The 9,443-nt window shown below is 42.1% G+C and overlaps 2 protein-coding genes across 3 annotated transcripts in view; one reads left to right on the forward strand and one right to left on the reverse strand.

Annotated features, from left to right (window-relative positions):
• Positions 1-7: 7 nt before the first annotated feature.
• On the reverse strand, positions 8-5,937 carry LOC109467811. 2 transcript variants are annotated; one of them, XM_019765876.1, is made up of 10 exons: positions 5,841-5,937; positions 5,270-5,408; positions 4,869-4,922; positions 4,553-4,618; positions 3,409-4,218; positions 3,001-3,241; positions 2,494-2,664; positions 1,984-2,141; positions 1,774-1,839; positions 8-1,425 (listed from the first exon to the last, which is right to left on the reverse strand). In XM_019765876.1, the coding sequence occupies exons 1-10, from the start codon at positions 5,878-5,880 to the stop codon at positions 1,170-1,172; spliced, it is 2,001 nt and encodes a 666-aa protein (XP_019621435.1). In that variant the 5' UTR covers positions 5,881-5,937; the 3' UTR covers positions 8-1,169. The 2 variants fall into 2 exon arrangements, with proteins under 2 accessions (XP_019621435.1, XP_019621436.1); XM_019765877.1 differs by lacking the exon at positions 5,841-5,937 and adding an exon at positions 5,524-5,545.
• Positions 5,938-6,570: 633 nt separating this feature from the next.
• The window catches only part of LOC109467804, a 21,475-nt gene continuing 18,602 nt past the window's right edge, over positions 6,571-9,443 (forward strand). Inside the window, 1 exon segment of the mRNA XM_019765869.1 lies at positions 6,571-7,263. Coding sequence (XP_019621428.1) covers positions 6,991-7,263 — 273 coding nt within the window. The 5' untranslated portion in view covers positions 6,571-6,990.

The raw sequence follows: 9,443 nt of genomic DNA on the forward strand, positions 1-9,443 counted from the left end.
ATTTTCTTCATTCTAAAAATAGTAGTATGCCATGCACGAAGTGATGACTAAGTCTAGAATATTTTACGGTATAAACTAAAGGAACCTCAGTAGTACTAAAAGTTACTTATCTATACCCTGACCAAACGTTTAGCCATTCAATAAAAGCAATTCAATACACAAGATAAAGTATTGTGGAATAATGAAATGCTTGCATAAAATATTATAGATCAAGTTCATTTGTATGTTCTAGAAGCATGTACATTTGTGTATTTCCAAGTGCTTAAAGCAGCAACTACACAGGCAGGCCATAGTCCCATGGATGGCTGCTAGTACCAGATAAATCCCAGCACCCCTACAGCGGATCCAGACCGAGGAAAGTGGGATTATCTGGATCAAGCAGACACATGGGACATGTACAGGCCAAACCCTAATCACTACACCCTAGCTTGTCCCTGCCAGCTTACAGATAACACATAACTGGTCTTACACTGTCTACTTTCAGTACAAGGCAAAGCAACTGCTACAGATGTTCTTATGGGATGTAATACTAACCGTAAGGTCTAATTGGTTGTGACTACATGTACAACATATACATCATCTGCAGCTATGTTCTAATAATATATCTCTTCATATACATGTTATCTGTTTATGGATTTAGACATTCTTCTTTCAAACATCACAGAGAAAGTGTAATAATAGCAAATGTTGTTGAATATAAAGCAGAATATAAGGAAAAACAGTAATATTTCAGTAAATGTGCACAAGCCTGTGTGTAATGTCTGTGATCGCACTGATCGGCAATTCAACCTTTAGAGCTTTGATAAATTTTGCAAACATACTTGTATTTCATTTCATATCAATATACTAAGACCTTAAAAACGGGCATACTACTAGTACTTATGACGACATACATCAAATTCATAGTTAAAAGGGAACATCATCAAGTTACTCAAACTGCAGTAAACCACGGTGATTATGCAGTTCACCAGTTCAGAGTCCAATGTAAGTCTTGTATTTCTCCATTCTGTTATCTCCTTTTCCAGTGAGACAAACATTGCACAAAATCTATTCTCTAAGTGGAATAAGAACACCTTAAAACACACATATATGTTTTGTTTCTTCACTTGCATAAAGTTTAGCTAAAGATGTGCTCAAAGATAGGATTTGTGCAGTGAAACTGTACCACTTCACGGACACCTCAGTACACTGTCATCACTGTTCACCACAGAGGACTCTCTTACCAGCGCCTTGTTGGCTCGCAGGACAAACTCGTCCTCGGCCACGTCTGCGAGAGACGACACGCAGGGATCATGTTCACGCAGCGCTGGCGGATGGAGGGCGGAGGCACGGTGGATCCGGGCCGAGCGGCGCACCGGGGTCACCACGATCGGAGCCACCTTTGCTACCGGGACTGCCGCAGCTTTCCTGAGCACTCCATGGGCCCTGGAATAAATTTTGAATTAAGCATTAACAACATTACCCCAGTGCAAGTGCCAGAGTTTCATCATTACTGTTGAAAATTTATCATATCAATTCAAAAAAAATATATACAACCCTTGTCACACACATATGTTAATGCCCCTTTACAGCAGGGCACTTGGGATATATTTGTGCTATTGCAAAGTCTGTGAAGCCTGTCTTTTCTGACAAGACCAGTTATACTCAACAGTCATGAAACGAAGAATGTGTATCAATTGTTGTGGATTACATGTACTAATAATCAAGACCTCTTACACCATTACATTACCATTTTAGAACATAAAACAACACATGTGAGTGATATATACTTGCCTTCTAAAGAGTGGTGTGACTGAGTACATCTTCATGGAGGAGTCAAACGCTGCTCCCTGGTCTAACCTGGAATACAGAACAAGTCAAATTACAGTCTACACAGTACAGTACACTGTAGCTCTTTGGAAAGTGTAGATACTAGATAGTGCTAAAATACCCTACATTATAAACTACCTATATTAGCTTGGAGGTGTCGAATAAGAAGCTCACCTGGGGAAGGCAGATCTCCTTCTCGGGGTCTTGAACAAAACTGTAGGCTGCACGTGATCTATCCCATCTATATCCTCTGGGGCCTGCGGACTCTGAGACAGCTCTGCCTCTTTCCTCAACACAAAGGCTGTCAGGGCATCTTTGATGTCTTCATAGGGCTGTGGGAGGGAATGTTAGGGATTATTTCAATATTCTATTCATTTCTGAGATCCTGCACCTAACCTACACCAGTCTGTGCGCTGGGATCATAAACATATACACTGTATGTGGAATTTTAATTTCTGCATTGACTGTTACCACCTACGAAGTTATAATGAAAGAAATAATGAAAATGGGTTCTGAACAGGTTTTACTGTGATCCATACTTTCATAAATTCTGAGTCACTGGGTGCGGGTAACATTTGTCTGGAGCTGAAGATGTTACCTGCACCAGTGCAGGTATGTAATAAAGTATTTTGACTAGAGCCCTGGATTCCAGCCTTCACTGGGCCTTTCCCAATGCTACCCTACCTCAGCATGAGCTGTCACGGCCATCTCAAACATGGACACCACACGGTGGTCGTCCCCCTGCGCCTCGGCCAGCCTGGCCCGGCACAGCCAGTACTGGGAGTGCTGCACACACTGGGGGATGGAGCTGAACACAGTGTCCAGGATACCGCTGATGTTGTCTGATGGGTAACCCTGGACACAAGGAGAACAGACATTTGGGCCATTTTTTCTGACAAATTTTTTCATCATCATCGCCTCTAACATCTGTTGACAATGCGAGCCACCACTGCTTTCCACTCTAGCTCTTCTGTCCAGTGCTTGTCTGTCAACAAATTCTTTACACAATTGTCAAGCGACTCAAACACAATGGTAGTGTCTTAGATCAAAGCAAATACTTGCATCATTGTTGCTTGCCAGCTGTGGAGTACAGAGGCTTATAAAAGACTATAGTATTCTAATATGTCATAAAATTATGAAAACAGAGATGAAATATTTGTTGCAAAATATAGTGTAATATAGTAAATTCACCTCATCAATTGCAGACATACACTCCCGGAAGATGGCTTCCAACTCCAAGGTCACTATATCCTTCCCAGCATGCTCCTCTTCCTTCCCAGCATGCTCCAGGCCTGGCCAGAAGGGCGCAGCACTTCTCCGTTTCCTCAGCTTCCTCCGGGCAGACCCTGGAGCCGGGGTCCTGAAGGTCAGGATACTGTTGAACCTGGATGGTGTCTTCCCCTTTTCCTTCAGCCACTGTTCTAGCTTTTGTCTGTGAACAAACCACACCATGGAACTTGGTAAGCACAACAAGTTTCATAGTTTTGGAAGCATTTGTGTTTATGTACCAAAACAACTAATAACAAATACCAAAAACACAGAATAATGCATCTTTGAGTACATCAATTTGAAAGAACTATGTTATATAATATTTCTTACCTCATCGACATTTTCTTTGGTACAGCTGCTGCTGCTGCTATGATGTCTAAGTCGTCATCATCCTCTTGACTGTCAGTTCCATTCTCCATGTTTAGACCAGCCTCCCCATCAGTAACATGTATGAGTGGTGTCACAGCTGTGTTGGCTGCAGTTTCAGTTTCAGGAACATTCAGGGCATCTGGGTGAGGAGGGAGTGCTGTGGTGTCATCTGTCAGGTCTTCAGCACCTGGACTGCTTAGTTCTGTGAACTGTTCTTCAAAAGTTACCTGCTTCATGTCCTGACTTAGATCATGCTCAGTTGCCATGTGGTTAGGTTGAGCTCCATCCTCCTCCTCCTCTTCTTCTACTGGAATATCTTCTTGGTTGTTCTCCAGGATACCAAGCTGGGGAATGACTTCTGGATCAAACTCTTTGAAGTTGTCCTGGTTGTTCTCCATGTTGTTCACAGGTGGTTGCAGTTCTTTCATGTTTTCTGGATCCTCGTGGTTGTCCCCATCATTGCCGAATTTTGCAAGGTTGTCCTGGTTGAACTCAATGTCGACATTTTCCAATGGTTGTAGTTCTGCAGTGTTGTCCACATCATTGTGTGCCAGTGGCATGACTTCTTGGTTGTCCTCAATGTGCAGTTTTTGGTTGTCCTGATCCTTGGCGCTGTTCTGAGCACCAGGACCAGCTGCAGCCCCTGCGTCCATGGCCAGTCTCTTCCTGCTGCGGGTTGTAGCCCCGTGGTGGTGGTTACAGCACCTTGTCAGGGGCTGGGAGAGCAGGTTAGTCTTACTGGCACTGCACGGCCGCCACGGGGGTCTTTTGCTGCAAATACAGACAGAGTCAGAGATGTCTCAATATTAAACCTATTTGAGTATACATTTGTACATTGTAGTAGGAGCTATCGTATATAAAGGAGTATGTTTTCAAAATATTTATCATGGATCTTACAAAACATACTAGTTTTGATGAAATGGTTGTCCGTAACTGAATGTATAACAAGCGGCTGCTGATGTGTAGAAAGGTGAACACGGCTTATTTATAAAGCTTCTATTCAACTGGTTTTTCCCTTTCTGAGTTTCTCATAAGTACATGTACTTCATGTCTCTCTATCCAATTTCAAGTCAAGAACCAAGAAGGCAAAGATAACCAGATGTACCTTGTACTCTCCCTTTCTTGCTTCTTTTTCTTCTCACTACGCCACTGCTCAAACCTCTCCAGATAGCTAAAAATAAAAACATACATCATGAAATCAACATGTTGCCACTTGAACCTTTCAATTTCAAGTTTCACTATCATTCCTTCAAACTCAAAGATTGCCCAAGGTAAATTCCTGCATGTAGTACTCAATATGTTTCCACAACAGATTCCAGTTACACTACTAATTATAATATAGAGGAAAAGGCAAGCCTAATAATGAGACAAAGGAAAACAACAGGGACCATCCATGCACATTTGTTACCCTGGCTCCTCACCTGTCTTCCTGTGCTGCATTTTCCTTCTGTTTTCTTTTGACAGCAGATGATTTCCTGAAATGGATAAAGTCAATTTACTTTTGAATTAATTTTCAATTTAACTGGAAGAAAATTATTTGCAGATTAAATATCAATTTCACAAAACTGGCACAAAATGGCAGAACTGACTATATTATATATCAAAAATTGTTTTTTTTTTCTGAAATGACATTTACAGGTAGTCCAAGGAGGTTATCCAAGAAAAATCCTAGGCAGAATTAAAAGCAGAATTAAAACCTGCATAAAATCTTTGGTACTGGTAAGGTATAACTGAATAAGTATTCATAACTCAGTGTGGCCCTATGCAATAGTGTAGGCAGAATTATAATTGACTTTCTCAAGCTCAGGCCAGGGAGTCATACTTGGTAGAGGTTGTCCTTGAGGGTGGAAGGTTGGCCTTGGTGCCGTGTTGTATAATACCGGGAGTCAGGGGTTCCCTTCCCGGCTTGTGCTGCCGACCTCTAGCCTCACGCCACTTCTGTAGCTGCTCCAAACGTAGCTCTGTGTGGGAAAAAATATTCAGCAAGCATGTTATGAATTTACCTCAAAATTTTTATTGCTCTATAAAAGTATAATTTCTACAACTTCAGAAATTATGGGCTTCCTTCAAGATTACCCAGCATTATCTCTGTTCGTAAGCAATTCACTGTGAAGAAATATCAAACTAGCTGTTTGGAATAAAATAAATTAAACTCGCAAAATTATTGGCTGGCATTTCTTTCAATGCTTTCGGCTATATAAACGCAAACGGATAAAAATTATTCAACATGGCGCATGACGCCGCTTGGTCAACACACAATTGTCTTCAACAGTAAAAATAACATGAAGTTTCAGCAAAAAATTAGTCTCAAAGTAGCTGCCAGTAAAACACTTTCTTAAACGATCGGCTAAATACTTTCTTTTGCGGTTTAAAGAGCAGGAAAACATTTTTACCTGCCGCAGACTTGCTGTTTGTGCCCTCTTTTTCCGCCATGTTTTCAAACTCGAATACTGCTCGACTCTGATTGGTCAATTATATTCACATGGTTAGCTACATTTAGAGAACGGGGGTGAGATAAAACAAAACATGTCTTTTCAATAGATAATGAAAAGGACAATTCATTTGTTTTAAGAATGGAATTTAATAGTAAATATTTCTTATATTTTTGGATATTGTTTGCGCCATTTTAGTGAATGCTGCACACATTATTGCGCGCTTTGAGAATACCTAAATCAGCAATGGACTAGTCTATGCTTGAGAAGGGATCTGAAGGGATCAAAGATGGCATCGCCAAAGCTGACATCTCAGTGTTGTCTTCCATAAATCTTTGCTGCCCAGCTCCACGTGGCCGGATTGCTAACTCGCTGGTTCTTGTGTCTCTGTCACAAAAGAGATCTGACCCCTGATCTAGGCTGGCACGACCGGGGCATGGCAGGAAGGCAGAACGCGCCTTTGAATCGCAGTAGGAATGGTGGGTGGGGGGTGGCAGTGTGAAATTATTCCAAGTATAACTAAACTGCTACTCAAAATTACAATGCACACCCCGCCGCAGCGCAGTCGATAATCTACCTCCTCGCGTATGCCGGATTTAGAGAGTCCTCGGGCGTCATTGAGAATCTTGGCGAATGGAGCTCGTGACCTCGGGGTCAGATAATCTTCGAGGCGCACAGAGAGCTGGCACAGACGCACGTACAACTGTAGACTCCCTCTGGGTTATCAACGTTACGGTCGCCTGGCGGTTCCCAAAGCGCCGCGGCTGGCTATTACCCGGCTTCCTCCAATACACATCATCAATCTGCCCCCCTTTTCATCCTGCACTTCGCTGCAGACGATAGACTCTCTCACAGATCTCTCTCTCTTCTCAATTTCATCTCAGTGCTAAAATTTACGTTTGAATTGAAAGATGAGGCAGAGTGTGGAGGTGGACCATGCAGGAATCATCCTCTCAGATGTCACGGCAGCTTGCAGGTAGATTATTGGACAATATGTAATTTCAGTACTGTAGCAGCATCAATCCCTCAGTAGTGAGACCACTCTCTCTCGTAAGCCACACACATCGCGGAGAGCCGGCTGGCCACATCAGCTGTTGCATCTCCTCTCTCCATGACGACGGAGGGGAGGCAGGGGGAGCCAAGAACAATGGCCAGGCTGTGCCGGTACAACCGGGTCTTCCTGCTGAAGATGTTCCTGGGGCTGCTGGCAGTGTCGGGGGTGTACTTCTACACCTACCATGTGCTAGAGTGGGGGACAACGGTGCGCAGCAGCAGCAGCAGTAGCAGTGGAGGGTTTAAGGTGGGAGAGTTCGCCAGCAATCCTGACCTGCAGGAGGCTCTGAGGCTGATGAGGGAGGAGCAGGAGGAGGAAGAGCAAGAGCAGGTACCAACATCTTCTTTTTCTTGTTATCATTCGAATCCGCTGCAATTAATTTTGCTTGGTCATACAACATGCTACAACATTTATTGTACTTTCATTTTAGGTTTTGGTTACTAGTAAATTTATGGTTTTTCTGACCAATAAATGCATCTGATTAAATACTAGTAGCTAACTGTTACCAATTCATGTACATGACATATGATACACAACATCATTTATTTGTTATCAATGAAATCTAGCTCGATTAAGGTTTTGTTTAATTTCAATTTGGTTGTTCAACATGTGCAACATGCTACTTTTTATTTTTCTAGGTGTTGCAAAAATTAACCAAAAATTAAATAAAGGTATAATAGGCAATAATATTCCGGTATATTTGGTGTTTCCCTTGTGCAATTTGTCTTTCAGCGACATTGACCTTTTCCATGTCCATGTGGCTCTACAATAAATTTGATGGCTGAGCTACCAACAGACTGTAAAATAAATTGTTGCTTGTAAAATTGGATGCCAGATGTGCGTGTACTTTGGGAGGCTGATGTGTAAAAAATATCCCCTCCATGAGTCTCGAGAGATTAAAATCCCCTTAACTGATTCTGTCCTCAGAGTAGCTGTGGTCGATAACCGCACACTTAACTTCTCAGTTTGTGTTAGAACAGATAGATGTACCCTTGACTCATAGCCAATTGCAGGCTTCCACAATCAATGCTCCCCATGGAAATCTGGCCTTTGATAGTTCATTCGGATACAGACAACGTTGTCACAGTGCGCACACACAGTTCAGTTACCCCTGCAGTGCCAGGTCTCCCGAGTCACTCCAGCAAATGAAGGAAAGTCAAGGTCATAATTGTAATTGACTTGGACCTTTGTTGGATGAGCTCCACTGGACTCTGGTCTGCTCCTTCAGCACCCAAAGGACCAAGCCAGGGCACTGATGAAGTATCCCTGTCTCTGATCAGAGGAGACATCTCTGTTCCTTACTGACAGGTCTGATGAGTCTTGCGCTGGAGAGCAATTACTGTTTAGAACTGAAATTGTATATCACTTTATTGGACACATTTTTCTATGTGATGAATTGCGTTAAGACCTTTTGGGGGTTTGAATTTAGATGACACAGTAAAATAATTGTAGGTTTGGAAGCAACTTAAGGTATTAATAAGTAATTAAAAATTTGTAAAATAACAATCCAGGTACAAACTGGCTTTTATCTTCTGATGAATTTGTTCTTCTTTTTCTTTCATTTATAGATGTAGCAATTTAAATTTAGTTCTGGTGGTACTTTTTGCTTTTCTAAACTGCGAACGGTGTCAACCGGTACCTGTTTTTCAACTGCAACTAGTTGGAATTGAAAGGGATGGCTGAAAATCACATGAAACAGATCGGGAGAGTTATGATTTATATGTTGTTTTGAACTTTCTGAAATATGCCTTCAATTTGTGTCTAGCAGATATTATAGTACATACCTGTACAGCAGACATCAATATCTGTCAGTGGGAATGGCACACAGCTATATATCATTTACCTAGTGACTGTGATACATTCTTTAGCCTTTCCTCAAGAGCTTTGCTGCTGTTAGGAGGGCATACTTTTAGAGTGACTGAGTTGGGACTTTTGAAGGAGAAATCTGGGTATAAAAATCAATACATGAACATTTATCAACAGCAATAAGTAAGTGAAAGTCTGGCTGAACTTAATATAATTACACGTGAGTCTCATTAATAACCTTGTCATCATTAGCTCTTTTCAATTCCAGAAGAACTTTTGGCTGTCAGGTACTCAGACTCAGAGATACTTTGCGGCTGTTTTTAATACTTCTGTTACGCCGCTCGCTGCGAAAAGCTAATTATTGTCTACTTCCCGCTGTGGTCTGTCTCCATTGCTGCCGCGTTAATTGCCTTCTTCTTGCCACCGTTGGCTGATTCATAACAAGCTGAACTTTATTTATGATAATCTCCCCCTCCTGTACAGCCCACATTAGCCACACCTGTGTGACACTGCAAGGTGCGTGATTGAGATAAAACCCTCCAGCAGCACCCAACACTAGTTAAGCTATATCCGTCCCATCCATATTAGCACATCACAAATTCCCCGCCGCAAATAATACTACCAAAAGCTGCTCTAAACTGCACTGGGCTGTCATCAAGGTGAAATTAGATTAAGATGATGGTTATGTGAGCCTTATGGCAGGG

Source organism: Branchiostoma belcheri, unplaced genomic scaffold (genome assembly GCF_001625305.1).
Source record: "Branchiostoma belcheri isolate BF01 breed outbred unplaced genomic scaffold, Haploidv18h27 scaffold19, whole genome shotgun sequence".
Taxonomy (NCBI): domain Eukaryota; kingdom Metazoa; phylum Chordata; class Leptocardii; order Amphioxiformes; family Branchiostomatidae; genus Branchiostoma; species Branchiostoma belcheri.